Source organism: Anopheles maculipalpis, chromosome 3RL (assembly GCF_943734695.1).
Source record: "Anopheles maculipalpis chromosome 3RL, idAnoMacuDA_375_x, whole genome shotgun sequence".
Lineage (NCBI taxonomy): Eukaryota > Metazoa > Arthropoda > Insecta > Diptera > Culicidae > Anopheles > Anopheles maculipalpis.
Window position 1 is genome coordinate 30,595,737 of NC_064872.1, and position 12,704 is coordinate 30,608,440.

The 12,704-nt window shown below is 46.0% G+C and overlaps 6 protein-coding genes and 1 non-coding gene across 8 annotated transcripts in view; 4 read left to right on the plus strand and 3 right to left on the minus strand.

The window, feature by feature from the left end:
* The window catches only part of LOC126564267 (SUMO-activating enzyme subunit 2-A), a 354,644-nt gene that overhangs the window by 258,726 nt on the left and 83,214 nt on the right, over positions 1-12,704 (plus strand). The gene's annotated exons all lie outside the window — the stretch shown is intronic.
* Positions 309-1,593, plus strand: LOC126565095 (26S proteasome non-ATPase regulatory subunit 14). The gene is made up of 3 exons (XM_050222234.1): positions 309-552; positions 629-1,224; positions 1,303-1,593. Exons 1-3 carry the CDS (start codon positions 375-377, stop codon positions 1,462-1,464), a joined length of 936 nt encoding a protein of 311 aa, XP_050078191.1. The 5' UTR covers positions 309-374; the 3' UTR covers positions 1,465-1,593.
* LOC126564686 (tubulin beta chain-like) lies at positions 1,457-12,133 on the minus strand. 2 transcript variants are annotated; one of them, XM_050221773.1, is made up of 2 exons: positions 10,804-12,133; positions 1,457-1,494 (listed from the first exon to the last, which is right to left on the minus strand). In XM_050221773.1, the coding sequence occupies exons 1-2, from the start codon at positions 12,131-12,133 to the stop codon at positions 1,457-1,459; spliced, it is 1,368 nt and encodes a 455-aa protein (XP_050077730.1). The 2 variants fall into 2 exon arrangements, with proteins under 2 accessions (XP_050077730.1, XP_050077731.1); XM_050221774.1 differs by lacking the exon at positions 1,457-1,494 and having other exon boundaries at positions 10,793-12,133.
* Trnad-guc (transfer RNA aspartic acid (anticodon GUC)) lies at positions 1,762-1,833 on the minus strand. Its single transcript has one exon. It is a non-coding gene; the product is annotated as a tRNA-Asp (tRNA).
* Positions 2,334-3,509, plus strand: LOC126564829 (nucleoporin Nup35). The gene has a single exon (XM_050221946.1). The coding sequence runs from the start codon at positions 2,334-2,336 to the stop codon at positions 3,507-3,509; it is 1,176 nt and encodes a 391-aa protein (XP_050077903.1).
* LOC126564119 (phospholipase A-2-activating protein) lies at positions 4,516-7,719 on the minus strand. The gene is made up of 3 exons (XM_050221052.1): positions 7,582-7,719; positions 5,932-7,503; positions 4,516-5,273 (listed from the first exon to the last, which is right to left on the minus strand). The coding sequence occupies exons 1-3, from the start codon at positions 7,716-7,718 to the stop codon at positions 4,529-4,531; spliced, it is 2,454 nt and encodes an 817-aa protein (XP_050077009.1). The 5' UTR covers position 7,719; the 3' UTR covers positions 4,516-4,528.
* LOC126564778 (UDP-galactose transporter senju) lies at positions 8,583-10,067 on the plus strand. Its single transcript, XM_050221883.1, has 4 exons — positions 8,583-8,676; positions 8,773-8,890; positions 8,959-9,145; positions 9,237-10,067. The coding sequence occupies exons 1-4, from the start codon at positions 8,583-8,585 to the stop codon at positions 10,065-10,067; spliced, it is 1,230 nt and encodes a 409-aa protein (XP_050077840.1).

Below are 12,704 nucleotides of genomic sequence, written 5' to 3' on the forward strand. Positions count from 1 at the left end.
CCCGCTATTGTTTACGATCTCACGAAAAGCTAGCGAAAACAATAACTAACATTCCAACACAGTGCTGCCAGACAGTTTTTGAGCAGATGATATTTTTGACAACCGCCAAAAGTGCACGAATTGATGTGTCAGGTGAAAAGATTGCTATTTGGGCCATATTTTTTCGAGCACTCTATTTCACGGTAAAACGGAAAGTCATTGTTGGTTTGGCTTTTGTAAGTGCGGGCAATTTTAGAAAAACTCTGCACTATTTAAACAAGTGAGCTCGTGGGAAACGATACGAAAACATTCCCTGACATCGTTTGCTTCTTATTTTGGACGTACGGACAACAGCTCACACACAGGAACGTTCGCAACTTCCAGAATACGCTACAATGGATCGTTTGTTGCGACTCGGTGGCGGCATGCCCGGAATGAGCCAAGCACCTCCACCGTCGGATGCACCGGTAGTGGACACAGCGGAACAAGTGTACATTTCCTCGCTAGCTCTGTTGAAGATGCTGAAGCACGGCCGTGCAGGAGTTCCCATGGAAGTCATGGGGCTAATGTTAGGTAGGTAGTAGCATCAACATCCGCACACTCTGCTCCCGGTTCTCGGTTGCTATGACCCGTTTTCCTTTCCCCGTAGGCGAGTTTGTCGATGACTACACCGTGCAAGTGATTGATGTTTTTGCTATGCCACAGACCGGAACGGGAGTATCAGTCGAAGCGGTCGATCCCGTGTTCCAGGCGAAAATGTTGGACATGTTGAAGCAAACCGGTCGACCGGAAATGGTGGTAGGATGGTACCATTCCCATCCCGGGTTCGGTTGCTGGTTGTCGGGTGTCGATATTAACACGCAGCAATCGTTCGAAGCACTTTCCGAACGTGCGGTGGCCGTCGTTGTAGATCCTATTCAATCGGTAAAGGGAAAGGTCGTGATCGACGCGTTCCGGCTGATCAATCACAATACGCTGGTGCTGTGCCAGGAATCGCGTCAAACGACGTCCAATTTGGGCCATTTGCAGAAACCATCGGTGCAGGCACTGATCCACGGATTGAATCGTAACTATTACTCCATCAGTATCAATTATCGGAAGAACGAGCTGGAACAAAAGATGCTCCTGAATCTGCATAAAAAATCGTGGATGGATGGGCTCACATTGGCCAACTATGAAGAACACTGCAGCATCAACGAAAGTACCATTAGCGAGATGCTGGAACTGGCGAAGAACTACAATAAGGTGAGTGGGAACCAGAATCTGCAAAAGGAACAAATATTCTTACGAGCCTTTTACTCTTGTTTTCCACAACACACGCAGGCTTTGGAAGACGAGGAAAAGATGACGCCCGAACAGTTGGCCATCAAGAACGTGGGCAAGCAGGACCCGAAGCGACATCTGGAAGAGAAGGTCGATACGCTCATGTCGAACAACATCGTACAGTGTCTAGGCGCTATGTTGGATACGATTGTGTTTAAATAATGTTTTCTTTTCTGTCCACGTATTGGAGCTCTCTCTGGTTAAGGCAGCAGCTTCACTCATTCAATTTAAGTTCCAGCCCTCACTGACATATTTGTGTAATTAAACAGAGAACACATTATTTCGGAAAAATGCGTGTTTGAATTGCTACATTTATGTAATTACAACTTGGAAAAGTATTTAATCCATTTCTAAGGAAAACAGTTTTTTCATCAATGGAAATTGATGAAAAAAGCAAGATTTCGATGAGCAAGAAAAAAACGTGCAAAGAGTTGCAGCAACAAGAAAAAGCGTTTTTCTCTCCCCGACGGGGAATCGAACCCCGGTCTCCCGCGTGACAGGCGGGGATACTGACCACTATACTATCGAGGACATATGAGAACAAGTTGCTAAAAGCGTAATACAAATCAAGGCTCAACTGCACGATAAAACTGATCAAGTACAAAATAGCAACAAGCGGAAGTTGGAGTAAGTGAGCTACCTAGTTTATTTTCAGTAAGAATTCCGTTAGACGACCAAGCGAATTCTTCGTAAAAAACTTGAAATAATTTTCATTGTACAATTCAAGAAAAAATCATTTAATTTCTATGAAAATCCATGAAAATATCATACCACAATGCTACGCAGCATGCGACCCAAAACATACAGCGATGGCAACACAGCTGTCATTCTAAGCACGAAATGTCAACTTTCTTGAGTGCGTGCGGCTAAAATTAAATGTAACGACGCGCGTCAACAAGAATAAACAATCGTTCCAAAGTCGGTGTGCTGCTGTGTTGCTGGGTGTTGTGTTGTGTTGCTTCTCTTCAGTGCCGTATAGCTTTACCTACGACCCAGCTCTTCCAGTTTACTTCGCGAAAAAAAACCCAAGCATGGAACCGATGACGCTTGGTAGCCCTAGTGGCAGTTCGCTTACCGGCGTAACCACCGGACCAAGCGGAACCGGTTACTTGCCGTCCTTTTTAATGGGAGATCCACCTACCACGCCGCGCCCAACAACACTCTCGCCGACCCGCGGTCGTTCATCGCTTGCCTATCCACACGGCTTGATGGGATCACCGTCGGAGGGTCTGCGCTCCCCAACCATGCTACACCAACAGCAGCAACAACATCCCCATCAGCAGCAGCAGCAACTGTCCTCCTCTTTTATGCATCCGCATACGCCTCAAGGTCATGCCGTACCACACTCTCAGCGATATCTGCAAAACCCTCAACCAACACTACAAGCCGGCAACTTGACGAACCACTTCCGCAACGAGTCATTCGATGCCAACTCCAGCATCACGGGACCACCGACGCAAGGGCTATTCGATTCGTGGCGCAAGGAGAAGCAATTGCTGCAAACACCGATCCGTACACAGACGGGCAATAATGGAGTCGATCAATCGGGTGCCGGCTCCGGCCAAAATCCCCCGTTCAACGAATCGTTCCACAACCAGAGTGGATTTAATCTTTCGCGCGTAATGTCACCGATACCGATAGCAACGGACCTCAACAATCGAAACACGAGCATCTCCCCGAACGCGATGTCTCCCTTTGGGGGTCAGCAACAGCAGCAGCAGCAGCAGCAACAACAACAAACCCAGGTACAGCAGGCCGCCAAATCAGCCAATTGGATTACGGTGTTTGGCTTTCCGGCGAATGCGGCATCCAAAATTCTGTCCCACTTTATCGGCATCGGTACGATCGTGGACAAGCAGGCACCATCGCCACAGAACGGGAACTGGGTACATTTGCGGTACAGCTCGCGGCTTGAGTGTGACCGGGCGCTTAACTACAATGGACGTATTATAAGCCAGGGACTAATGATCGGTGTACAGTACTGTAACGATCCGGCCATCTTGGGAAAGGAAAATGAGGGCAACGAGAATGATACCACTGCGTTATCGTCCTCACCGCAGGACAAACCGCTTTGGCGGGTCCGATCGCTTATGAACATGTCGTATACGGCGATGCAGGATCCACAGGCCGTCATTTCCGCACCGCCGGTACAGAAACGTGGCACCGGGATCGTTAATAAAGCGATGGATCTTTTCTTCGGATGGTGAATTACGGAGCTAAAGCAAATTTGACCAAATGGAACAGTCAACATGGATGTAGTGATTTTCCTTAATAAAAAAATATTGTAATGTGATTCAAATCATGTTAAAACAATAAGCACGCGAAGGGGAACCGAAAAATAAATTTAATGTGAAACTTTAAAAACTTTAGTTTTTTGTATAATCGTGTAATCAACTTCTTCTTGGTGAATAAGGTATAATTTAAACAATTTATGCGGTACACCATTCTCTAGCTTGGTGGAGAATGATTCTTCGATTATGAGGACTTTTGAAAAAGCTTGAATGCGAAGTGTCTTAAATAAGGATGTCGTTTCGATAACACGGGCTGTTGGTAGTAGAGATCTATTGGACGAAGAAAATCTCATGAAAGCGGAGATTATGAGGTCTCGTTTTTGGCCTTTTGGGAGATAAGGTATCAACAGTAATCGACAAGTGTTCCACTGAAAAGTCTTTAGTAGCTGCTCACCAACAGATGGCGCTATGTGCGAGTGATCGTTCGTTGTGGCACTATTAGTATACGAAGACACTGCACGAAGAATAGTTTTTTGAGGAAGGAAGAGGCGTGTCCTAGGACGAAAAGTTCGCGCCCAAATACGGTTATGCGATTAGGAAAGCTGTCGCGATTTAAAACAGGGAAGCTAGTTGATGGGACGGAACTTATAGTACATCCTGAAGGGTCACTACCACCACAACAGGTTGGTGGTTCATAGGACACATCAGGGTTTTTTTTGAGGGTTTTTAAAAGTTAAGACTAATATTGTTTTCAACATTTTTGGTGCAATCGTGAAATTTCTAACTACCAATTAAAAAATTGAGTTCGTAGCGGTTACTAACGTTTAAAAAGTTAAAATTAAATTTGGGGGCTATCAGAGTTACAGATACACTTTAATTGCAATTAATCTTTTATTTGCGTGTTTCCCTACCATTTATTACGTATTCGATCCTAGCTGAAAGAGTGTACCGGTTGATGAGCATTGGTTGAACAAATCCCTACCATGGCCCTATCCTCACACCAACAGCAGCTCGTACAGATAGCTTGCACATTCGTTTAGCTTTGCAAAGTTTGGCAACTCGCTGCTAATGTTGAACAGTATCTTGTCTGTCAGGGTACTGTTTGCCTTCAGCGTTTCGGTGATCGCACTCATGCCCGGACCGGGGATGCTTAGCAGATTGCCAAGCGCTTGATACCCACGGTACGTTGCCTCATTGTCCGTTAACCAGCAAAGCAGCTCGCCGGTCGTACTGGCAAGCACCTTGCAAAATTCCACCGACGACAGTTTGTCCAGCTGAGTCATGGTTAGATTCAGATAGAAGCTGGCCAATGCAATTTGCAGGTTCGCACTACAACCGCCACCGCTACCCCGTACCGTCCCGAAGCGATCAACGATGGCGCGAATGTTTTCGACCACCACATTACGTCCCGGCTGGTGGGCAAGCATGTTGGTAAAGCATCGGGCAGACATTAGCTGGTTTGCCGGCAAATGGTTCGTGTGCTGGAGAAACGTTTCCATAAACGATGCATCCTCGAACAGTTCCTGACAGGCACGTGGTTCACGCACGATCAGTCGCGTAATGTCCATGATGGGGAACAGTTTCTCCGTCGGCCAGGTCGTGTAGAGGAACTTCAGTGCGGTTAAGCAAGCCGAATTCTGTTCCCGGACGGTCATTACTTCGCACGCGTACCGTACAATATCGTTGAGCGTTTCGTCCGACAGGCGAAGGCTCTGATCTTCGATGTTGCCATTCAGTTCTCTGTAGAGGGAGGAAATGGGTAGATTAATATAATTATAGATTTTAAGTTGACAAAGAGTATTACTTTTTTAAAAATTCATATATGCTAAGAGCTGACCGTATTGCTGACATTCAATTTATCAAGATTATATTAATTAACGCAACTTTAGAACATAAAATACAGTTTTTTAACAAAGTTAGACACCCAGAAGGAGGATCCATTCGACATCACAACCAGAACCAGAAAGAACCAAAGGAGGTTTGAAGTTCAGTGACTGCCCGGGTGCGGGGGGGGAGAGATGTCTAAATCAGCAATCTAAAAAAAATAATTAAATTCTCTATCAACTCTGCAAATCATATTTGCATATTGAATCCTAATCGAATCCTTCAGTAGATAAGTCTTAGTCCTAACAAGTGTTGGCAGATTCGGGGATTCGGAAGATTCCAAGATACAGTCCCTAGGAAAATTCAAATCGAATTGCATCCTAGATGCAATTCGATTTGAATTTTCCTAGGGACTGTATCTTGGAATCTTCCGAATCCCCGAATCTGCCAACACTTGTTAGGACTAAGACTTATCTACTCATCTGTGAGTGTACTTGGCATGCGTACACTTTGGACACCTTCCATTTAACAAATCTATATGGAAAGCAACAATAAAATTCAAATTCTTACTTACTTCAACTTAACCAGCACCTTCGAAAGATCAGCATTTTCAAGCAAAATATAATGCCGCTGCGGGAAGTGTGTGTTGCTTTTCTTCACCTCGGTCGACCCAGTCGTATAGCTCGAACCACCCGTAAACGGATCCAAATTGCCACTATTTGCCGCACCAGCTCCACCGCTCGCATTCGGTGCAACGGCCGCCACATTCGGTGTTTGCGTCGTGTAGCTCGATCCTCCCGTAAACGGATCGGTATTGGCTGCCGACGGTTGAAACTGGCCACCTGAGGATCCGGGCACGTACCGTGAACCGCCCGTAAACGGATCATAATAACTGTTCGCTAACGCACTGGCCACCGGTGCACTGTCGGAGTTTTTCACGATAAAATTAGCAACCTGATCAAGGTAGGCTTGGGGCAGATTGTGCTTGTGGATGAACCGTTGCGCCACGAACCATGGATCTTCGCCCCGATTGTACGGCAGCTTCAGATTGGGCGCATCATCCGAAAGGTTGACCGAAAACACATAATCATACTCGCGGCCTTCGTACAGCTGCTTCCCCGTATCACCGTCGCTCGCACCCATCACATCACCGACACAGTCCCATTTCCCGTTGGTCCACCGGTAGCATAGGATCTTCCCATTCGGATGGCGCACGATACGCGTCTGTCCATCACGACCCTCGGACAGCAACGATTCCGGACCCGGCAGATCGTTCACATTCATCCCGCCCAACTGTTTAGCCGATTCCGACTGACGCACCTCAACTGCCACCCGGTACGCGGCCAACGTTGCTTCCGGTGCGGCGCGTTCTTCGTTCGCGCTAAATACGCGCACAATCGCATCACTCGTACCGGCCACAAGGTCACCATTTTTTAGCCCCGCAACGGCCCACACGGATTGGGCCGGCATTTGAAGCGCTTCGCCGAGCGGACCTTCCCGCAGATGCCACATGCGTATCGTGCTGTCCTCACTCCCGGTAACAAACACCTCATCGCCCCACGCATCCGACCGGCCAATGGTGTAGATGTAGTTGCTGTGTCCGTGGAACTCTTTCACACACTCGTACGTATCGTTCCAGTGCCGGATGGTGGCGTCGTTCGAGCAGCTTAAAAATCCACCTCCCTTCGGCAACGGGCACAAGCCTCGCACACAGTCTTTGTGGCCTTTTAGCACCACCAGCTTTTCACCCTTTTCGTTCCACACGACAATGTTTTTGTCTGCCGAACCGGAGATGTACCGCCCGTTCGGTAGGCAAGCAACAGCCCACACGGCTGCCTCATGCCCCACCAGCGTTATGTTCGCACCGGAACCGGGTGCATTGGTCCAGATTTTGGCCGTCTTATCCCAACTGCCGGAGATGAGCGTGGTCGCATTATGGCCCGCTGCCAGCGCACACACCGTAGACGTGTGTCCCTTCAGCACACCGATCGGTTCGGTTGGATTGGAACCACTTCCCGGGTACTGAAAGATGCAAATCGTTGCATCGTTACTCCCGGTGCATATCCATCCGTTCGATTCAATCACCAGCACGGCACCGACGTAGTTCGTATGCTTCTTTAGCGTTTCCTTGTCCTCGTAATGCTTGCTGTAAACAGAAGAATGGGACATGGGAACGTTTGGGTTTCCTCATCTCATTAGCCAACAATCAACGGAAGCCACTTACCCGAAAGCTTGCCAAACTTTGGCCGTTTTATCACGCGAACCGGAAACAAGGAAGCCAGCACCTTCGGCTACGGCTCGTACGTCTAGCTTGTGGCCAACCAGTTCACACGACAGTTTAAAGTCTTCGATTTTAACCATTTTGCAGAAGAATTATTGACGCTACTTCCTAACTTCCCAGCCTCAGGGTCTGGACGATCGTGTTTACCTTTTTTATGTGTGTGTATGCGTGGACACGCAGCCTCTTTATTGCCCTCTGCTGAACAAAAGTGTCCGCAAAATTACCGACTCACTGCTGTTGCCGGTAGATGTTCCGAGCAAATTCATTCGCCAGAACGAGATAGAGGATGGGTAAGAATGACAGACGACGATTTGGGCGAAATGCGATACGTCACAGTAGGCTGTCAAAATTTTGGGCCATTATGTGATGTAAGTTTTGAATAGCGATTCAAGATTCCGCTTCGAAATTTTATTGCACGAGACACTTCTAAGAAGTTTATCAAAATAATTAAGGAAAATAGAAGAGGGGAAAAGTACCAGTTCTCGGCAGGTTAGCAAAACAAGCATGACTGGGAAAAAACTTGTAAAAGATATATTTGTTTGACTACTTATTATCATAAACACCAATGTTTATTCGGCTAATACAAAAATAGATACACTGCCGAAAACTGATAGATATTTCACATAACGGCATTGCAATGGTTCAAAACATTTCGCCCGATTTCTATGACAACCGAAAAATCAAAACCATCGCCAACGATGACAGCAGCCGCGGAGTTTGTTATTGTTGTTGTTGCGTGTCGCTTCACCCTCGGCTAGTACAGGGATTTGTTGGCCGTGTGCCCTTATGTTCGCTATATCGCCTACGTTCAGGTGATTAAATCGGGGATTTGTAGCCATGAACTGCTAAAGGATGCTGATCGATAGAACACGCCTGCCTCGATTCGACACAGCTAACCATCGGACAGTGTGAGTGATCGCGAGAAACAACCACCAAAGCGAAACATGACTAATGCCCGCGTGAACTGGGGTGAGCTGTTTCCCAGCCGGACGAGCGGTTTGATTTTTATGACCTACATGTCACTGTTCGTCAGTCAAGGTAAGATCACCGCAAACGGCATCTTTATCACGGTGCGCTCGTAAAATTGATAAACTTCTCGCTGTATTTTCATTCGTTCCCTCCCGGTTTCCGTAGGCATTCTGGTGACCGCTTCACAACGATCCGATAACTCCTACAGCTACAATACTGTGCTTGTTGTATTGCTAACGGAAGCACTAAAGCTTGTGATATCGGCCGGACTTTACTGCAGAGAGTGAGCGTCCCCACATGGGATGAAGCGAAGAGTTTAAACACTGATATCTTCTCTGTGTCCTATTGCAGAAATAGCTTCCGGTCGCTTATCGCGCGCGTGGTTGAAGGAAGCGATGTGTTGCTGTTGTACTTTGTGCCCGCCTTTCTCTACTGTCTGTACAACAATTTATCATTTGTGAATCTTTCCACATTCGATCCAACGACCTACTATTTGCTGCTACAGTTGCGCGTCGTTGTAACGGGCATATTATTCCAAGTAAGACGGACAGTATGACAGGGTCGATGCACACATGATCCTTATTAACGCATTTTCTCTATCTCTTTCTTTGTGTTCCTTTTGCATTTAGATTATTTTTAAAAAGTATCTTAGCCGGAAGCAATGGTTCTCATTGCTGCTACTGACCGTTGGATGCATGCTAAAGCAATGGAACTTTTCCATATTTTCCACCACGTCTCCGTCTTCGACCGGAAGTGATTCGACCGTTGAGCCGCGAAAACCCGAAGCAGATGATGGTACTACATTCCGGGGTAAAAACATCTCCGGGTTCGAACTAAGCTACAGTGCCTTGCTTATACTGGTGCAAACATTTTGCTCCTGCCTGGCGGGCGTATACAACGAGTATCTGCTGAAGAAGAAAGGTTCCGATATCAACATTTACGTGCAGAACGTATTCATGTACCTAGACTCGATCGTGTGCAACATGCTGATACTATTGCTGCAGGGCGAACTGGTCGGTGCTTTTACGAGCGAAAATTTGCGCGAAATCGCACGGTTTGAGGTGATCGTAATTATGCTTAATAATGCAGCGATCGGGATCATCACCAGCTTCTTTCTGAAGTACATGAACTCGATACTCAAAACGTTTGCCAGTGCGCTGGAACTGCTTTTTACGGCAGTGCTATGCTATTTACTGTTCTCTATCCCCATCTATCTGAACACGATGCTCGCAATCTTTGTCGTTTCCTACGCAATCTATCTTTATTCCCTTAACCCGGTAGTTAACTTGTCCAAAACGCCAACGGCATCCAAAGGTGCCCTGAATGTAACACACCGTAATAGCGATGATCGTAAAACCCTGCTTACAATCGGTGGGAAGCCAGGTGGAACGCGTTCACGGGCAAATGTTAGTGATTCGGAAGATGATGATAATGGAGCACCTAAGATGGAAGAGGTGTGATAGGATAAGGTCCACTATATGTATACAAAGTGACTCTGAGTGACACACAACACACACATCGTAGGGAATTGGAGTAGAATGGTAAAATTGGTTAGCAATGTAATATCTTTAAGATGCAGATTATATAAATCTACTTATATTTATTTCCTTCGAAGATCATACACGGTTAGGATTTACCTTGTGAAGATATAGGGATCATAAGATATCATTTTTTTATCATTTCACACGATCATGATGCAAAGCATACACACTCGACGGAAATTATTACTTCAATGTACTACTGGGTTGACGGCTTTGTAACAGCCCTTAATAGAATAATAAAAAAAAATCCTACCATAATAACACGATTTGTGAGGTCCTTTTGCAATATGGGTGAGAACTTGCACCCAGTCGGCTGGCTGTTGAGTTGGGTAGGAGGTGATTTTCGCCGGTTAGGGTTAATTTACCAACAGAATGATGCTGGAAGCCGTAATAGTTTTCACCCATGGTTTGTCGAAGGAAAATCTACCATCAACCAAAAATTCAGCGCGTGGCAAAACCTCCCATTTGGCACACTTTTTCAGCATTTTCCATTCCCATGTATCAATGGAAAACCGTATTTTTCATGGTCACAATTTCAAAACATTCCACATCAATTTACCAGCACAAAGAGTTGATAATTTTATTGACCTCAAACATTAACGAAAATTTGACAAGTAATTTAATTACTCCATTTAACTATGGTTTCAGTCTTCACCACCTTCCTCCTCCTCGTCCATCTCGCCTTCTTCGTCTGCCGTCGCTTCTTGGTACTGCTGATACTCAGAAACAAGATCATTCATATTACTTTCAGCCTCCGTAAACTCCATCTCATCCATGCCCTCGCCGGTGTACCAATGCAAAAATGCCTTGCGTCTAAACATTGCCGTAAATTGTTCGGCAATGCGCTTAAAAATCTCCTGTATCGCAGTCGAATTACCAATAAACGTGGAGGACATCTTCAGTCCCCGCGGAGGAATGTCACAAACCGCGGTCTTCACGTTGTTTGGAATCCATTCCACAAAGTAGCTACTATTCTTTGTTTGGATATTCATCATTTGTTCGTCGACTTCCTTCATCGACATACGCCCGCGGAAGATGGCCGCCACCGTTAGATAACGTCCGTGACGAGGATCACATGCAGCCATCATATTTTTAGCATCAAACATTTGCTGCGTTAATTCGGGTACGGTGAGAGCACGATACTGTTGGGCTCCACGGGAAGTAAGTGGCGCGAAACCCGTCATGAAAAAATGCAACCGCGGGAATGGGACCATATTTACCGCTAGCTTTCGCAGATCGGCATTCAGTTGACCGGGAAAGCGAAGACACGTCGTAACACCAGACATGGCAGCCGATACCAGATGGTTTAGATCATTGTACGTTGGTGTGGTTAACTTCAATGTGCGGAAGCATATATCATAGAGTGCCTCGTTATCGATGCAGTATGTTTCATCCGTATTTTCAATTAGCTGATGTACGCTCAATGTAGCATTGTACGGTTCAACCACGGTATCGGACACTTTCGGCGATGGAACGATCGAGAAGGTGTTCATTATACGATCCGGAAACTCTTCGCGAATTTTGGAAATTAGCAGCGTTCCCATGCCAGATCCGGTTCCACCACCGAGAGAATGGGTGAGCTGGAAACCCTGCAGACAATCGCAATTTTCGGCCTCCTTACGTGCAATATCCAGGACCGAATCTACCAATTCTGCCCCTTCCGTGTAATGTCCTTTGGCCCAATTATTTCCTGCTCCCGACTGGCCGAAGGAACAGTTGTCCGGGCGGAACAGCTGTCCAAAGGGACCGGCACGGACGGAATCGATCGTTCCAGGTTCAAGGTCTACCAAAATCGCTCGTGGTACATATTTACCACCGGAAGCTTCGTTATAGTACACGTTTATTCTTTCGAGCTGAAGATCGCCACATTCTCCCTGGAATGCTCCGGTGGCATCGATACCATGCTCGTTGGAAATAACTTCCCAGAACTTTGAACCGATCTGATTGCCGCACTGGCCAGCTTGTAAGTGAACTATTTCACGCATCTTGAAAATCTACCAAAAAAATAATTTCATCGTTACCTTATTCGTCCACTTACAAAATTTCTGCTCAAATATGAAAAAAATACTTACGTATACGGATATATTCGTGGCAATGCCAAAAGGAACCGGAACCTATCTACGGATCTATCCTGCAATACACTAGTAACAGCTTCTAAGAATATCGTGACCAACGACTCTGAAGGTTCTATGCTAAATGACCTGTCTGATCGAATTAGTAGCTAATGATTGAAATGAAACTAGCTTACATAGTTATGGCTACTATGATGAATATGCGTTTTGTGTTACATTGGAAAGACAAAATCGTTCAAAATTTTATTTCAATGTGCCATAGTGCTTGAAAAAATGTTAATTATAGTATGTATCGTTAGCAACAAAAAAGACTTTACGCTTTGTTGTCGCTCAACGTCTACGAATTTAACAGAATTTGTCTAGCAATCGCGAATACTGATCTGAAGACTGGCTTCGACAGTGTATCCATAGATATACTATCAGCACAGCTGGCCAGACCAGGCATTCCAACTCCTATATTGGTTTGGCGTTGCTCTAATATAGT